The 17418-nt window shown below is 34.6% G+C and overlaps 4 protein-coding genes and 1 long non-coding RNA gene across 6 annotated transcripts; 2 read left to right on the top strand and 3 right to left on the bottom strand.

The window, feature by feature from the left end:
* Window positions 1–198: 198 nt before the first annotated feature.
* LOC135124945 (uncharacterized) lies at window positions 199–1227 on the bottom strand. Its single transcript, XM_064050171.1, has 5 exons — window positions 1137–1227; window positions 900–1021; window positions 681–852; window positions 503–634; window positions 199–453 (listed from the first exon to the last, which is right to left on the bottom strand). Exons 2-5 carry the CDS (start codon window positions 1016–1018, stop codon window positions 229–231), a joined length of 648 nt encoding a protein of 215 aa, XP_063906241.1. The 5' UTR covers window positions 1019–1021; window positions 1137–1227; the 3' UTR covers window positions 199–228.
* Window positions 1153–2719, top strand: LOC135124943 (tRNA:m(4)X modification enzyme TRM13 homolog). The gene is made up of 5 exons (XM_064050169.1): window positions 1153–1431; window positions 1481–1677; window positions 1728–1916; window positions 1963–2193; window positions 2246–2719. Exons 1-5 carry the CDS (start codon window positions 1247–1249, stop codon window positions 2689–2691), a joined length of 1248 nt encoding a protein of 415 aa, XP_063906239.1. The 5' UTR covers window positions 1153–1246; the 3' UTR covers window positions 2692–2719.
* Window positions 2720–4751: 2032 nt separating this feature from the next.
* On the top strand, window positions 4752–12674 carry LOC135124942 (nose resistant to fluoxetine protein 6-like). Of its 2 annotated transcripts, XM_064050166.1 has the most exons (13): window positions 4752–4810; window positions 4857–5053; window positions 5185–5334; window positions 10214–10425; window positions 10530–10732; window positions 10780–11062; window positions 11110–11273; window positions 11320–11488; window positions 11537–11730; window positions 11778–11903; window positions 11953–12158; window positions 12208–12350; window positions 12403–12674. In XM_064050166.1, exons 2-13 carry the CDS (start codon window positions 4894–4896, stop codon window positions 12568–12570), a joined length of 2178 nt encoding a protein of 725 aa, XP_063906236.1. In that variant the 5' UTR covers window positions 4752–4810; window positions 4857–4893; the 3' UTR covers window positions 12571–12674. The 2 variants fall into 2 exon arrangements, with proteins under 2 accessions (XP_063906236.1, XP_063906237.1); XM_064050167.1 differs by lacking the exons at window positions 4752–4810; window positions 4857–5053; window positions 5185–5334 and adding an exon at window positions 9526–9648.
* Window positions 12675–12867: 193 nt separating this feature from the next.
* On the bottom strand, window positions 12868–13263 carry LOC135124912 (uncharacterized). Its single transcript, XR_010279846.1, has 3 exons — window positions 13172–13263; window positions 13016–13118; window positions 12868–12966 (listed from the first exon to the last, which is right to left on the bottom strand). It is a non-coding gene; the product is annotated as an uncharacterized LOC135124912 (long non-coding RNA).
* A 1314-nt stretch (window positions 13264–14577) lies between these two features.
* LOC135124940 (uncharacterized) lies at window positions 14578–16097 on the bottom strand. The gene is made up of 6 exons (XM_064050165.1): window positions 15864–16097; window positions 15526–15695; window positions 15272–15478; window positions 15000–15221; window positions 14882–14951; window positions 14578–14833 (listed from the first exon to the last, which is right to left on the bottom strand). Exons 1-6 carry the CDS (start codon window positions 15987–15989, stop codon window positions 14714–14716), a joined length of 915 nt encoding a protein of 304 aa, XP_063906235.1. The 5' UTR covers window positions 15990–16097; the 3' UTR covers window positions 14578–14713.
* Window positions 16098–17418: the final 1321 nt, after the last annotated feature.

The raw sequence follows: 17418 nt of genomic DNA, 5'->3' as shown, positions 1-17418 counted from the left end.
AACATTCTCCGTTCATCCCCTCCAAAAATTAATGACGTCATTCGTAAATATTTTTAACCAAATTTAAAGTCGAATTAATCTATTTACGCGTATATCATATAATTTCACATGAAATTAATCAAATTGATATTCTCACCACTTCCAAAAATAAACAATATAGATTAAATCTTTACTGAAAAAAGCAAAAATACTTGCTAATAAATATTCCACTACTTTTTATTGTACAAACTAGCTATTCTCCAACTCCTTTTCTAAAAGGGCCAATTTCTGGCTTACTGTAATAACAGATTTTGATTCAAAATAAGTAACAACTGAACCTACAAGAGCCTGCCCTATGAAAAGAGCAAATACGACATTGGCAAGAGGCGCAGATTTGACTCTAACCAAATTAAAAACCTTCTTTGGTTCAGAAATAACATCAGGAAGGTTATAGGTAGCATATTTGTGTGCCATCTGAAACAACACCAATTAGTAAAAATTCGTACCTTTGCAAAATAGATACAGATAAGTTAGCCAAAGGAGCCAATAGGAGAGGAAACCCACATCCAATAAAAGCTTGAAGGGCGGACGCCCTCATTTCCAAACAAACTGGACAGGTGTCCCTTTTTTGCAAAACAACATCTTTTAAAACAAACTAAAAAATTAGAGTTATTTGAATAGTTTGAAATTGAGAAACATACTTCCATGTGGGTCATCACTGAGAAAGCTGCTGGTAAAAAGCACACAGGCAAGAAGGTGGAGATTCTACCATAGTGGAGTAGCTTGAATTTACTCCTGTAGTAACTATTGATGAAAAATCCCGTGAAGAAACTGGTGCCTCCAAGGACATAGGGGGCAAATTTGTAACCCCAACTAAAAAATAAAATGAGCTGGAATAGTGGAAGTTCATGTAAGCTCACATATCACTGATGTGCTTCCATTTATTAAGAATATTAGCTTGGTACTTCAAAGCTTGGTCCTCAGTCAATACAATAGCGTCAGAAGGGATATCGCTAATTTTTTTTCTTTGTAAAGCCATTTCCTACAAACAAAGTGGGGTTATGTTGACATAACCCCAAAGTTTCGTTTAAATCGCCACATTTACAAACTACGACTGTGAATTGTGGTGTTTTAACACAAACCATAACAGTACTCACTTTGTGACTCTACAAAGTTCCAAATTATAGTCACAAAGTTTTTATTTTAAATGATATAACACATGGAAGTGACAGTTTCATAACCTCAAATTGGACAACTTTTAGTGACAATGGATGAACAGAAAACACCGCTAGATCAATGTAATCATTTTGTAATTCGAAAAAAGAGGTACTGTAGAATGACTGTTAAACCCGGCGAGACATACTGTGGCGAACACCAGCCTGCGACCGAGGGAGTCCGGGAGCCTTCAGAAGACAAAAAAATTAGAGTGGTTTGCCCCCTAGACCGAAAACAGTTGGTTTCTTTTTTTATAAAAAGCCCAATTATTAATCGAGCTTTACAGCACGTGTTACGCCCACAATCTCAAGAAACATTTAAAAATTTGTAACGCACGTCCGGGGGTGGCTTTACCCTACATTGAAAAGGGTGTAAATTCAGGTGAAGTTGACTATAATTGTGACGACTCACACAAGTTGTTGTCGGAATTTTCACCCCAACAAATAACGGAGGTGGTGGCGAAAGTGAACAAAATCTATGAAGGCAAGTATAAAAAAAATTGAGTGGTAATATAATTATTATTAATGTATTAGAGGGTCTTGTGGACAAAGTTACAACTAAAACTACCACACATAGGGTGGTTGAAGACGAAATCGCGAAACCCGAACACGGCGATAAAAGCCGAAAACACCTAAAACAAGCATCAGCTGTGTTAGGTTTGTTGTCTGAGTACGATTTACTGCGCCCTGATACATGTTTTATCGAGTTCGGGGCCGGCCGAGGTAACAATAGTACTTAGATTACAACCAGTTTCATATTTTTTTTAAGGACAGTTAAGCTATTGGCTCGCCCAAACCGTCGATTCGTCCAACTGCTACTTTCTTTTGGTTGAAAGATCCTCTCCTAAACACAAACGTGACAACAAACTCGACAAAACCGACGACAAAGTCCAGAGGATTAGAGCAGACATTGCAGACTTGGTTTTGAGTAAAGTAGAGACGGTGACGAAGAGCTCGCAAATTGTTGCAGTCACCAAACACCTATGTGGCGATGCCACCGGTAGTAATTACAATTTAGCGATGAATTACTGGTTGCCTAACTTTATTTCCAGATTTGGCGCTACGATGTTTGACGAATGTTGCCGATCGGTCGAAAGTCGCGGGCTGTGTGATGACGTTTTGTTGTCACCATAGATGTCGCTGGGGAGCGTACATTGGAAAACAGTATTTTAGCAGCGTAGGACTGTGCAAAAGCGATTTTGATATGATGGGTGGGATGAGCAGTTGGGCTACGTGTGGAACGGGGTTTAGTAGAGAGAAAAACTGCGAAAAGGGTGGGGATGTGGAGATTGTGAATGAGAGAGATAGGGAAATAGGGCTGAATCGGGCGCAGAAAGGGGAGATTGGGAAGAGATGTAAGGCTATTTTGAACTGGGGACGGCTACAATTTTTGGAAGGGTTGGGGTTTCAGTGTAATTTGCACTTTTATGTTGGTAGTGATGTGTCCTTGGAGAACGTTTGTATTGTAGGGCGCAGAACGCACCCAGATAAAGCTTGATTGGATGTAATAAAGAAGTTAAAAACTTTTTGTTTTTTTTTTGTAGTTTTTGCGTAGTTTATATTTTAAAAATTTAGTTCTTATAATTGCAAATATGTCATACCAGACTAAATATTTGTCTCGTTTACAATGTTTATTTTTGGGTTTCCGATTATGTAATGACACGACAGATTTCTTTCTGTTTTATGAAAAATAAACGTACGTGACAAACACCTGCAAAGCAAAATATATGTGCAAAGTCCATCAGTCCAATGGTTGAAGATTATGGGTTTCTTGCTGTTTTAAAAAAAAGATATGACTACTTAATTTTTATTTTATAACAAATATTCCAGACATTGAAAAAATATCGTTTTAGATGAGACGTGGCCAGCCTAAGCATGCAACGCGTCCTGAGCAAGTGTCAAGACGTTTGGGTTTTCCTGTTAGGGTGTTTAATTTTTGTTATTTTTATTGACAGTACAAAGAAAGAATACAATTTCCATGAAACACATCTACTATGTAGTCCTTGCCTTATCAGTTAATTAATCTCTAAACATTAAAAATTCTACTTTTTACAAAATATGAATTTGAATACAACAGTTCTTTAATTAAATATATTGTCTAATTAACAATTTGCGTTTATTTATTACCATTTACGGAAGCAATTTATGGTTAAAACTCGTATAATTAATGAAATGAAATCACTAAATTTTCTCCTTTTAGGTGTTGTGGTTGTAGTTCTTCTCTGACTCAATCTGGTTTACATAATTTTACATAATTTGTGTAAGAAACGGAATTTGTTATTATAAATACCTAGCTTACGAGAGTAGTTTTGCCAAAGTACCTTTATATCAATTTTTATTTTTAAAATTTTGGTGAAGTTTAGGTGATTAAGGTCTCACTTTATTACCTCCAATATCTTATATGGGGTAATTAAATAATATCTGAATATAATTGACAATACCATAATTAAACCAAAAGCGTTTTCTTAGAAAAACGAAGTTATTAAAAACAAATCATTTCGTGCAAACATTGTTAAATTAGGACCGAAAATGTGCAACTTCCTGGCCATAGTTTATAAAAGATATACGGATATATTTTTAAAAACATGATCAACTTCAAGTGTTTTTCAAATGTTTGAATGTTATTGTTATACAGTTTTGATTTTTTTTCAAAAATCTGGATAATCAAGCCGGTTTCATAAACGACAAGTCTAGAATCGCACCTTTGAGACACCTGTATATACCGGGTGTCTGGAAAATGGCGGATTAACTCATCAGTACGTTATGTACGGGGGTTTCGGGAGTCCCAAAAAGTAGTAGATTACAAAAAAACGTTATTTTATAAAATAGTAAGTTCGTAATGTTTTCAAATTTTAATCATTTTTTGTAAAAGTTAGTCAACAGTACCTGTTAAGATAAAACTGATTTTGGCAAATGACATACCCTCTAAGAAAAGAGAGGGTGGGTGGGCGGGCCCAGTGGCTGCTAAAATAAGACCTTTTTTTTATTGTTAAGAGCGTGGCGGAGAGTTAATCCGCCATTTTTCAGACACCCGGTATAAATATCGACGAACTTAAAAAATAAACAAATAAGTACTGGGCGGAGAATAACAATAATTATTATCTTGGAAATGAAATTTCCACTGCATTTTTAGATGAGTTTATAATGACGATTTTTAAAGAAAATTTCCATTTCACATTTTTTTTTTCATAGACTTAGGGATTCTTTTCACGATTTAGTAATTTGACGGAACGTAATCACATGAAAGCGAGAGTGAAATAAACATCTACAGCTGTATGCAAATGGCAAACGAAAGTAATACCATAAAGTAGCCATTTTTCTGACGAACCCTTAATACGTTTTTAAACGAGGAAAATAACACAAAAAATTACTCACTTCGCTGACGATTGCTTAATTACACCCTTTTTGAAACCGACGTCTTTGTTTAAATTATACCGGAATATCCGCCCAAACTAATTTAAAGTAACTTTCCAATAATCTAATTGCGCTAGAAATACGTAAATGAAACATTAACCTTTCAATAGCACCGACGTAAATTTCGTAATCCTGAAAATTCGTTATTAGATTTCAGTATCACAATCCCCCACCACGAGGAAATAGTCACGGCCAAATTGCAGGTACGTACTAAAATGAATTGGTAGACGCATACCGGTCCATTATTAGTTCTAGCCGAAGAACCAAAGCATCAAGGCCCACTACAATGGGACGTTTCAGGAAAAAAGTGCCCTTGTGGATGTTCTTCAGTGTTTTAGTTAGTTTTGCTAGTGCTAGTGATGACAATTCGAACGTTATGAAAATTGTTAGTGACGATTACCGGAAGCACACTCCTAGGTCTTTGCTGAAATATAATTCAGAGCAAGGTACTACGATTTTCCTTTGTTAAGTTAAGCTTTGCTAACATGAAAAAATTTATTAATATCGAAATTCGGATAAACTATGCGTGAAGATAAGATAGTATTTATAATTTTTGATAAAGTGCTTCTTGTTTCAGCTCAAAAAAATCAAACTGATGAAAATTACGTGGCGTACGATCTTCAGATTATCGTGCAAGCAGTGGCAAAATTGAATTATAGTACCTGTGGGCAAGATGCTGTGGTAGCGCTCGATGCCATGTCGAAAAGAGAACGCTGGGCCATACAAAGTAATAACAATAAATTAGTGATTTTATCGTGATTATATCATACACTACGGAAACATACGCAATTCTTGTGGAGCGACCTTCCAAATTTGCTTTTCCTGCATCATTAGTTCAAATCAAATTTTGACACAAAGAGTAAATTTCATCATTCAACACTTAACATTTTTTCACGCAAATGTCATGAAAGAAGTTAGTGTGATAGTTATAGAATTCACTTGTGTAACAGTCAATATCAAGGTTTGTCTGGCGCCGAGGTTAAAAAGAGGTAGCAAAGGCGAAGAATTTGGTCTAAGCGGTTGTGTTGTCGGAAATACCACAATGGCAAATCTAAGATCTGTGCATATTTATAGTTTTTATGTGACTAATTAAGGGAATTTTAATGTGTTTAAAAAAATCGACGTCAGAGATTGATAAAACCGGAAGTTTCGGAACGTGGCAACTTTTTCGACTTTAAAACTGTTAAACGTGTTTGAACTTCTTTTGCTCTGTGCGGCTATCGACCTTTGACCATCAAACGTCCAAAGTCATAAATCATGAGTAAAGTTAAGAGGGTTGAAAGGGTTAGGATGCTGAAATTTTGGCAATGCCGGTTGGTTTTAGCTTAAAGACACACACAAAGAACTAAATTCTTCCAACTATGACTTAGTATTTATAGTTGTGATGTAAGTTGATGAAGTCGTAAAGCAACTTATTATTTATAGGTGTATGAACAATGTTCAAAGATCTTTGTCGTTTGAATTAAGTTGCAAAAGGGGTTGTTTTTTTCACGATTGCTTACAATTTTCTTTTACTAGGAATAGTAGATATGTAGGAATATATTTCGTTTTTTTTTTTTGTCTGGAGGTGAGAAGATTGCTGCGTCATCAGCGTATTTTTAAATTTGTAACTATATTTACATGTCACATATTATACAAGCGGAAAATCAAACAGTGTTGCAAATATACCGTAAAGTTGGTACCAACTATTAATGTTTATGATTTTTTTGTCAGGTTGGCACCATATTTAAAATTTTATGATGACATACGTGATTGTCAAATGAAATTTACAGCACTGTCATCTTCTTATCACGTTTGTTGGTTGACCTCATGTCAAAATTGACAACTAAGCGTCTTAATTGCACTGTCATTTTCACTTATTTAAAAAAGTAAATATTTGAAATTTAGAAAAGTAAATGTATGCAAAAGCCGTATAAAGTAAGTATGTTGTTTGCGTAAGGTCACCTTTGGTTTTTCCGAAAGTGATTTCAACTTCTTTGTGTAAACTGAATGAGGTTGTGTTAAATAGAACACTTTTTTTACGCTAGAATTATATCTCTTTGCTTTTTTTAGTTATTCTGGCAAAATAAGTTTAGTACTTAAGAACAAGAAATTTTAAAAATAAACCATAGTTATAACTCTAAGAAGAGACTAATGAGAATATGTAAAAATATATAGGGTTTTCTATAAAAAAAAAAATCGAGGACCGTACGCTTAATGACTCACCCTGTATATTTTTCCAAGTTCTGACTTACCTATTTTCCACAACTAAAGTTTATAGTTTTTTCTATTTTTCAGTTATTTTATCAAACCAAGTTGTTTTTGAAAAAACTGAATTTTGAAAATTTGAAAGTTAACAGTATTTTTGAAATTCTTTCAAAACGTCTGGTATAGCAAGATTCAATTTTCTTAACTATACTACGATTTTTTCATTCGAAAATTTTTTAGGCAATTAAAATAAATGAGCGAAAATAGAAAAATTATAATCAACTCGTTTGGTTATTTATATGCCCGTAAGCCAATTGTACGATTGTAGGATTATCTGATGTTGATAATAACCTTGTAGTGATAAGAAAATCGACCATATTGGGTTGTTTGTGGAAGTGGATGACTCAAACTAGAAGCGACTCTGAATGTTGAAAACTTTAATTCAGTTTAAACAATCATTTCTACGTCCATATTTTATTTTAAGAAAGGTTATTTTCGCGCAAACGTCAGTCACACAAAACTATTCAGTTGTTCATATACATCCAGTTAAACAAATGTGGAATTTCAGTTCACTTGACCAGCCAAAAAATAACGATTGAGATGACAGTGTTTGCATAACAAATAACAAAATTTACTGTAATTATCTAATCAGAAAGAAATTCATTAAAATAACATATCAAAACAAGTTTTATGTCCGGTTGTTGGATTAGATTGGATTATATACGAAGTTTCAGTTGAAAATTAGCCTGAAACATTACTTAATATAAAAAATGAATTTGTTGTTGTTGTTGTCGATGATAAGTTTAAAACACCACTTAATATGAAAAAAGCTGCTTGTTGTTGTCGAATGAAGTTCCATTTAATTCTCTGGCAACATTTTTCAGTTCTTATTCATAACTCATAAGAATACTTGCTTTCCAAGTCACGCTGTAGTTTAATTGCTAGAAATAGAGATTAAATCTTTTATTTCAGATGCCTGAAGCACACTAACAGAACAGCTTTACAAACATGCAAAACAAATAACACCATAGTGTCACTTTTAATGAAGTGCAATATATTTTTTTTAAGAGAGTGACTAATATTCTTTTGCGTTACATGTGTTAATGTTGCAAAAAATCCAGTTGTAATTTTATGATTGCTTTACAATCTTGTTTTTATGGCTTTCTTCGATGTAAATGAGGAGGAGTGGAAAATAACTTGTGTATTATAATAATGCTTGTTAATCTAATGTAATTAGGAGGAACATCAGGGCTGTCCGAAAAATAATAGTGGAAGAGTTTTCGTTTCAGAGCGATAACCACAAAATTAAGTTAGTTTTTTTGTAAATGTCATTGAAGCTACTTGTTTCCACTTGTGTCATGTCCATACCACGATGTAAATACCATATAAAAACAATTAATAGAATCAATCAAGTAACATCGATAAAGGTCAAACCGTGGCACTGGTAATGGGCAGTCGTGGCTTTTATGGTAATTTCAATGGGCTGAACGTATGGCATTGGTACCTTTGGTGGTCCAAGCGTCCCGTCTTTGTCTTGTTAGTGTATCTAGAATTCTAAGTGATGTTTAAAATGCAGCTTTCATACGTAAACACGATAAATTTTTAACGTGACCTTACGGCAAGCGTCCACGATTTGAGACTTCCTGATTTTACTAAAGTAAATAAAATATTACTAATAAATACAGTCAGCATGTTCAGAATCAAAAACAAATCGACCGGTTTTGTGGTTTTTCTAAGTAAAAAAAGTCTTTTTTTGGTATCAAAAATGTGGCCTGGAAAATCCTAATAGCACGCATAAATTAATGAAAACTTGCTTGCCACTACTTAAGTTCATCAGCTTCTTTCTCCTTGTACACTAGACAGTAAACACCGGTACAACGCACAAAATTCGAATTTCAATGCGTTGATCCGACTTATGAATTATGTATGCGATATCGTTTTGTATAATAACTTTTAAAAACATTAATACACGAGGTATAGTAACAAACTAGTTAGTATTCAAAGTAGTCCAATTATTTTTTGTTCGGGTTATGTAGATTTTGTGATACGGAAGGTTATGGTTATTGATGTTGTCAGTGTTTACGCTTTGTGGAAATCCTGAGGTTTGGCGTGTTTTTTCGAAGGTTGTATCCATTATCTAATTCAGTTTCTAGTTAGACGATCTTAAATTGTACCCTTTTTCCAACACATAAAATTAAATATTTTTTAGCGGTTTTGGTTATTGTTTATAATTATGTGGGAACCGGTTTTCATAAATATTCATTCCTTCCGCTTTTTCATCAATGGATTTTTAACTGAGCGTAACCTTAAGTGCATAAACTGACGTTGTAGGCATCAAGCAGTGGTTGTTTTGAAAGGAGTTGAACCACAAGTTTACATAATTTGACTCAGGTGTTTGTTAATTTGTCTATTTATGTCAAATTTATATGTTTACGTAATAAGAATGAGTTTTTGATTTTTCGTATTTTATTAAATTACAATTTGGGGATAATTGTCAGACCGTATTTGGGAATATGTTTTTAAATTTTCAGAGCCTATGCTAAGCAGGATCATTTTCACAAATTTTATGTTTACTTAAGCTTGCAGAATATGAAAATGTCGATCTTGTACATTTTTTTTGCTCAAAACTAGAAAAAATATTAAAAAGTAAGAACAAAAGTTAGTATTCGTTTCTTTGCTTTATGCAATTATTTTTTTTTTTTGAGGGCTTAAATTAATTTTCATATCTGTAGATACATCATAAAATATCGTAGAGTTTGTGGTTCTCGGTGCAGCTTGTTAAATGAGACTCCCCTATACCGGGTGTCTGGAAAACGGAAGATTAACTCTCCGCTACGCTCTTAACAATCAACTGGTGAGTCTGGAAAAAATAATTAAAAAAATCTTTTTCACATTTTGGTGGAGTCATAATGACTTTAAAATTTGGTTTTCTTAGAGGGTATCTCATTTGCCAAGTAGAAAAAATAGTATAAAATACACGTTTCTAATTTTGGAACTTTAGATAAATAACGTCCATTGTTATAAGGACCGGGTAATTATTAATGATTGAAGCATTTTTTTGTGTTGGCAATTCTGAATTATTGGCAGAAGTGTTAGCATCTCAGTTCACAGTTGTTAATTTGAACATGAGCGCGCCAAAACCACTGAGAAGGTGGCAGTTATTGAACTGACCTGACAAGAAAAAACAAGCGTTATAGTCACTTGGTATAACATTGAAATCTACTAAAAAAATCTAATTTGACATTTTAAGCACATTTTTTCACTGTAAAATACACAAATTAAGTGCATACATTTTGAACACCATTTTCACTTAAAAATGAAGGCTGGTCGCAATGAACTTGACATTTAAACCCAAGAGAAAATTAATATTGTATTAGATTATTTGAATTTAGAATAATAAAAATGCAACATCGTTTTAGTGTTTGACTCATCGTCCAAGTTCCCCACGGGTCTGCTCTATGGAAATTTCTACCAAATGGGCAACTTCGACGAGTGCGTAAATTTGAAGCAACCCACCACCAGTGGGGACGAAGAACCACCAATCCAAGGACAATACTGTCTGGCAGATGTAGAGCTATTCAATAAAAAACAATATGACGGAAGAGTGGCCAGATCTTTCGAAACCTTCAAGGTAACTAGTTAGTTTTCCGCAATCTTAAACCAGCACTCAATCAAAATAGGAAGAGTGGAAAATACCCAGTATTTATAATTATTATTAATATTATTATATAACAGGATAGACCTAGGCACGTTTTCAACAACACCATGTACTGGAGCATCTGCGTCCCCTCTTCGTGCACAGTAGACGAAGTAAAATTCGTAATCAAAGAAATTTTCACCCTAGCAACCAAACAAAAAAATGTTAACGTACGTCTGTCTGAAGACAAGTGTCATATAAAGAAACCCCAACCGTTCTCCACCATGGAAATCGTCTACGGGTAAATTTTGCCTTGACAATTTCATCTGCTGTCACAACGTCTTATAGGACTGTTGTAGGTGCGTTTACAATCTTCGTGTTTTTGGCCACAGCATTTCACTATTATGTCCTTCAACAAGAAAAAACTTCGGGTGGATCAGTCCTCAAGGAAGCTATATTGTGTTTTTCGGTCATCAGAACTGTGGGGAAATTTTTGACGACGAAGTCGTCTGAGCTCAATCTGGAGTGTATTTGTGGTATTAGATTCATCTCCATGATCTTTATTATCAGCGGACATACGTTCTTGTTTATGGTGGGAGGGCCGGTGCAGAATGTCGACTTCTACGATAAGGTAATAAGGTCAATTTTGAAAATTTCGTCTAAATTGGTGAATTTTAGGAAAGCAGAAACCCTATTAACGCAATTTTTGTCAACAGCCCGCTTTTAGTTGACACGTTTCTACTAATTAGTGGATTTTTGTTGTGTTACTTGCTTCTAATAGAGCTGGAAAAACGAAAAGGGCGAATTAACGTTCCGTTGTTATATATAGCGCGCTATATAAGGTAGGAGGAACCTTACAGTGACCAGTCGTAACATAAATTCTTCCAGACTTACGCCTTCTTATTTGGTTGTTCTTGGTTTCTACTGCACCTTTTTCTTCCGTATTGGCGATGGTCCTCTTTGGGACTCCAGAATCAAACTGGAACAAGAAAGATGTCAAAAATCGTGGTGGACCAACTTGTTATACGTTAATAACTACGTCTACACTGACTCATTGGTAAAAAACAACTAGAAACAAGTGAAAAGTACTAACACTTTCTTGTAGTGTATGTTCCAATCATGGTACCTCGCTGCTGACTACCACCTCTTCATCATCGCACCATTAATTATCTACCCCCTCTGGAAATTCACCAAAATCGGTAAAGCGGCTTTAGGTGCTGGAATTTTCGTGACTGTGGTAGCCCCCTTCATCATCACTCTAACCAAAAATCTAGACCCCACACTTATGATTTTCGCACCGTAAGTACTCACCTTTGTCCAAACCCACTGGTCATTCTAAATTTTAGCGAAATGTACGACATCACACAAAACTCCTACTTCAAAACCGCATACATCAAAACACACATGAGAGCCGGTTCCTACTTCTTTGGGTTGCTTTTTGGCTACATTTTGTACAAGCTTCAAACTAAAGGGTAAATATGCACTTCAATGTAAAAACGCACTTATGTTAACGAATAATAGGACCAAAATGTCAAAATACGTCATTTGGTTTGGCTGGATGCTCTCTGCTACGTGTGGCATCATCGCCATGTATTCCGTTGTCATTTTCTATGACCCCCACCATCAATACAACGCGTTCGAGGCAGCTGTTTATGCGTCACTCCATCGAGTCGCCTGGTGTATATCTATAGGGTGGATCATGATAGTTTGCGTCACCAAAAATGCTAGTACGTGATTGGTTGCTTGTTTGTTTTTGTTTTTCTAATGGAGTTTTAGGTCTAGTCAACCGGTTTCTGTCCTGGAAACCTTTTATACCCCTAAGTAGACTTACCTATTGTGCTTATTTGGTGAACGGGTTCATAGAAGTGTATAGTTTTGCGTCACTTAGGCAGGGGACGTATATGAGTATATTTGAAATGGTAAGAAAGTTAATTTGTTGGTGTACATAGGTACATAAATTTTGTTTTTAAGGGTTCTGTGTCGCTTTCACACACTATTTTGACGTTTTCTCTCGCATTTCTTATGTGTATATTTTTTGAATCGCCTATACATGGGTTGGAAAAGATTTTTCTGAAAAAAGGCGTGAAAAAGCAGAAAGAGGTTACAGATGGTGATAGAGTTAATAACACGTCGGTGTAGCTGATTGTACTATATTACATGTACATTTGTAGATATATATTTATTAAAGTTTGTAATTATTTGTAAAATAGTTGTTGACTGATTAAATAAATAATGTATTTTTAGGACTGATAGTTTTTTTTTCGTTGTTTTATGATGACATAGAGTTTAAATAAGTGTAAAAAGACACTGCTGTTTTTAAAATCTAGAACAATTTCGTTTAAAGAAATAAATTGGTGTTTTTTCTTTAATACATACGACTATAAAAGTGTTGAAGTTTATACCAACTAAACCCAATCCTGTAAAAACTACCTTTTCTTGAGCCTTGGACATAACCACCACTAAAGATTTTCTGTACTGTGGAATTTTAATTTCATACCATTTAGAACTGTAGACAGCATATCCAATACTGAAGGCCTACAAATATTTCGCTTTACCCCATTTTCCACGGTAGTTTTATACTAACTGCTCCTGAAGTCAGCTCCGCCAAAGTGCAATATAAGACGGATTGAGCCAACTGTTCGTTACAGTACAACCAATTTTTAACTCTATTAACCAGAGGCAGTTCACTACAAAAATACTTGATTGTTCTGTGGTTACACCCTCTAGAATTAGTATTTACTTTAATGTGGAGATGTAGATCTGCATACAAGTCGCTCCGGTTGAAGATACAAAATATAATAGGAAAATGCCACCGTAGAACCTGTTAATTAATTTACAGTACCTACAAAACAGCTACTAAAATTATGTTGGTAATTCTGAATTATTGGCAGCAGTGTTATCAATTTAACAACAGGTATCCCATCATGAAACTTTAAATATGTTGCCTACCTGGCCAAAAATTACAATCAATACCTTTGATGCTGATGGAAATCTGATTTATATTTAAGTGACGCATGCGCACTTAAAATTTAGTACCTTCTACAGGCAGGTCATAATTTTTAATTGATTTAAATGATTTTTTTAAATCAGTACAGCCCAATATTTTAAAATGTGCACCCAGTTTGACACACGCGATATCTTATCACCTTATTAATGAATTATGATGTTCGACACACTCCTTCAGATCTTTCCACAATTTTGCCTCATCTCTCTCTTCGTCCATCTGCAAATTCTGTAAGCGGTCCTTTAGTTCTTTAAACTGTATAATACCACCCACACAGAGAGAACAAAACAAAGCGTCTGTCACTAATATGGTGACAAAAACACCCATTCCAGCAAACGAATCTAAGAAAAAAAGTGTCCAAAAGTAGCCTTCCGGAATATAGGTAGCGATGGGTAATTTTCCAACCGTAAATGGTTGGATTGCAAAAATCAGAAAATTAAGTAATCCTGCACATAAATAAAACAAAATTGTGGTTTTTCCCAAATGGGAAAAATGTTGACTCTCCTGAGACAACTGTCTTATCTTCCAGATTTTTATTTTCGTTGTTAATACATCCCTGATGGTTTTCGTGTTTAAGTGCAATATAATATGGCGACAAAGTGACTGCAATAATTACAGGTGAATTAGTTGTTTTGAACAGACCTGTGGAAGATTTACATCTGTTAGTAAAAAACTTGTTTGTAAGCACTCGATCGTTAGTATTAGGTTGGTTTTTTGGTATGTTAAGATTCCTTTAATGGCGAGAGATAAAAGAATTCCGTATAGGAAAAGACCCAAGAAAAAGGCGGCTTTTTTAAACCATGGGTGACAGTCAGGGTGATAACCGCCACATTTATGCAATTTTACAAGAATCCTGTGATAAGAAAACCTGTAAACAAATATTAAAAAAGACAACACTCAATTTACGACGTTCTTGTACATTTTCTTGGTTCAGTTTGGACTTAACTATCACTGTATAAATAATTAGTCGGTGATTATCGTATCAATAATTATGTAATTAGCTTGTGGAAAATGCCAGATGCTCAACCACTTACACAATTTCCACAAGGAACTAATTTAGTTTTAATTCAAATGACACTCAGATAAATAATAGACAAGTCATGTGACCACCCTCAAGGTCAAATAACTCCAACTGACGGTACTTTATTCGAATTTAATTTTTTATTAACACAACGTTCTACAAAAGCGAAATTATGGTTTAAATATAAATTTGATAAGGACTGCTTCACAACAGAATAATACTTAAATTATAAATAAATATCTAACCTAAACATCAAGTTAGGTAATGGAATATATATCAGTAAATTTCGGTATTAAACCAGTGATCAACGCCAACTTTGCTGTATCTAGAGGAGTAACTGGTACTTTTGCGGGTGCTCGATCGGAATCCGGCATCATCTATAAAAAACCGAATCAATAAAAAATATTTTTTTACTTTCATTTTACCTTATCAGCTACATGTTTATAAACCTCTCCTTTCGTATTCACGTGAAACGTGGAAAAGCCGTCGTACCAACTGCAACAATTAAATAAAAACAAAGAAAAACGACTTCCAAAAACCTACGCTTCAGTTTTATCAAAAATTTCCCGAAAATTCCAGAGCTTGTACTTCCAAAACGTTACCATCACCTTCAACGCGGATATGCCCCTGATGCGCCACCTCACTTTGATCGTGGAGTCTTCAGGATGCTTTGTAATTTTTAGCACTTCAAAATTTACATATGCATATTTTAAGTGCGCTACGGTTCTGAGCAAAGCTAGCTGTTTCACGTAGTGATACAACCCCCTAAAACATAATTGTTGTCCACTTAGTACGAATAAATAGATGCACCATACACTGTCGTCGTGCCCCTGATATTATTTTCAAAAACCAGCTCTGGATGATATATGCTATAATCCATGGTCTTAGTGAAAAAATTGGGTAAATTATTCATGAGAACATCATACACGTGGCTGAGTTTATCAGGACTAGGTTTGTTCGGTTCTGTTGGGTCACAAAATAATAGTTCATGGTCTTGTGAAGTAGGCCTAACTGTACTGAATCTGCAACACCGAAATTTTAATATGATCACGAATCGCACGATTATTACTTTAAGTGAGAGCTAATTAAGTGTTTCCTAATCGTGTCAACATCTTCTATATGAAACACATTTTCTTTCGTAACAATATCACTAGAGCATTCTCGGTTATCTGTAACTTTCACAAACAAAGACTTCGGTACAAATTCTTCAGATTCGTTGAATTTGGCGTGGGTAGAATACTGAAAAAAAATTAAATCAATGAAAAGCACCGAGTGCCAAGTTTGAGGTTATGTCACCATAACGTACATAAAAAGACTTTCAGGCACAATTCGTACGTTGCAAAGTATAAAAGAGTTCCCACACAGGACGAAAAAATCGTTTCGGGTTAATGCATGCCGCACACTTACCTGTTCGAGGCAAATATCCTTGGAATAGAGGTTAGGTTTTTCGTACTTGATGACATGGTTTCGTGGAGTGATAATTGACGTTATTGATATAAATTTGCTCGTAATGTGTCGTAAGCAATGTGCCATTTTGTGAAATGCTTTCTTTTATTGTTGATTTAACGTTTCAATACATTCCGGTTGTCGTATGATTGAACTGGAAGTGGTTAAATGCACGGAATTTGACGTGACCTTGAGTTACTTCCATAAGTTACATAAACGAGGTGGCTAGAGTCCCACCAACGGTAAAGTAATGCATTTTGGAGGAATAATATTGCAAATATGTAAGGATCAGGACTCAGAACTGTTAAATGTCACTTGCTATTCATTTTTTTTTCACAATAGTCATTACAAAGGTACTAACAAAGGTTAATCAAAATTTCTGTCACGACAATTTGGCAAAATATTTACAATAAAGCTGTGAACTCAATTTTCAACGAATCAGTGTGTGAAAATTTGAGGAGGATAAAATGGGATAAAAATAGATTGCTCGTTGCTAAGGTATTTCTTGTAGACGGGTCTCAGACAAGTGTAAGGGGTGCATGTCGTTATGGGAACGACTGCATCAGTGCAACAGGTTGATCAATACTCGCTTAAATTCTTGTTTGAAGGTTGGAGAATAAAATATAAAAGAACGTAATTGTTGAATTTATTTGTGTAAGGTGTTATTAAATAAAATATTTCTGTTGATTAAAGTTAATTGTGTCAAGCACTTTCTTTAAAATGTAATAAATCATGTAGTTTTTAATGAAACTGCAATCATTGATTGGCCCTTCATAGTTCACTTTAGTTGAACATTAAGTTTAAATTTAATTACATTTAAAAATGGTGGATGCGCCGGGATAACATGTTTTAATTTACGTTGTCTTGAATTTGATTAAACTTAATGTCGGTTTCAGTATTTAAAAAAGTATTATCAAATTACTGACTAGAACTGAAAGCACGTATTGATTAATTTGTTGCATGATTCACTAGTTTCCATGGCTACATGCACCCGGACCTGTCTGGGATTCGTCTACCGAGAAAACCTTGACAACCAGTTTATATCGGGCGAGCAACATAATTTGTAATCGAGTTGTCCTTGAAAAGGATTTAGCTTGTCGGTGATTAAAATGCGCCAGAAACATCTACAACCATTTTGTTTAAAAATATACGTATATCAAAAATTTCATTCGTTTTTTAACACAAGATAAGACGATTTTGTTGCTAACGTCAGATTTATTTGTGGACTGAAGCACTTTCGGTTATCTGCAATTACTGTTTCCGGGATGCATCGTTGTCATAGCTACTCCTGCATAGCTGCATCGATTGCATTTCCTGCAAACGAAAAACAAAATACATGTGATGCCCTATTACGCTTCCTTTTAAAACATTTTTTTTTACGGTTGCAATGCTACATGTGACTTCAATTTTACGTTATAAAGAATAATTAATTAGATTTATGTCTATGCAAATGAGTAACTAGATGTACCGGGTCAGTTTATTTCTTGTTTTTCTGTAGCCGAGATTTTAATTTGCA

This window comes from Zophobas morio, unplaced genomic scaffold, assembly GCF_036711695.1.
Source record: "Zophobas morio isolate AGI-343-1 ecotype UQ-CSIRO unplaced genomic scaffold, CSIRO_AGI_Zmor_V1 ptg000008l, whole genome shotgun sequence".
NCBI lineage: Eukaryota > Metazoa > Arthropoda > Insecta > Coleoptera > Tenebrionidae > Zophobas > Zophobas morio.
Note: the sequence above shows the minus strand (reverse complement) of the source record. Positions and strands in the feature narration are given on the sequence as shown.

Coding starts and splice junctions, on each gene's coding strand:
- LOC135124943 (XM_064050169.1), top strand. CDS start 1,247: ATGGATGAACAGAAAACACCGCTAGATCAATGTAATCATTTTGTAATT. Junction 1,917..1,962: donor CGAGTTCGGGGCCGGCCGAG/GTAACAATAGTA, acceptor ATTTTTTTTAAG/GACAGTTAAGCTATTGGCTC. Junction 2,194..2,245: donor CCTATGTGGCGATGCCACCG/GTAGTAATTACA, acceptor CTTTATTTCCAG/ATTTGGCGCTACGATGTTTG.
- LOC135124945 (XM_064050171.1), bottom strand. CDS start 1,018: ATGGCTTTACAAAGAAAAAAAATTAGCGATATCCCTTCTGACGCTATT. Junction 853..899: donor TGGAAGCACATCAGTGATAT/GTGAGCTTACAT, acceptor TTTATTTTTTAG/TTGGGGTTACAAATTTGCCC. Junction 454..502: donor CTCCTTTGGCTAACTTATCT/GTATCTATTTTG, acceptor GTGTTGTTTCAG/ATGGCACACAAATATGCTAC.
- LOC135124942 (XM_064050166.1), top strand. CDS start 4,894: ATGGGACGTTTCAGGAAAAAAGTGCCCTTGTGGATGTTCTTCAGTGTT. Junction 10,733..10,779: donor ACCATGGAAATCGTCTACGG/GTAAATTTTGCC, acceptor AACGTCTTATAG/GACTGTTGTAGGTGCGTTTA. Junction 11,731..11,777: donor ACACTTATGATTTTCGCACC/GTAAGTACTCAC, acceptor TCTAAATTTTAG/CGAAATGTACGACATCACAC.
- LOC135124940 (XM_064050165.1), bottom strand. CDS start 15,989: ATGGCACATTGCTTACGACACATTACGAGCAAATTTATATCAATAACG. Junction 15,479..15,525: donor TTAATTAGCTCTCACTTAAA/GTAATAATCGTG, acceptor TCGGTGTTGCAG/ATTCAGTACAGTTAGGCCTA. Junction 15,222..15,271: donor ATCAGGGGCACGACGACAGT/GTATGGTGCATC, acceptor ATTATGTTTTAG/GGGGTTGTATCACTACGTGA.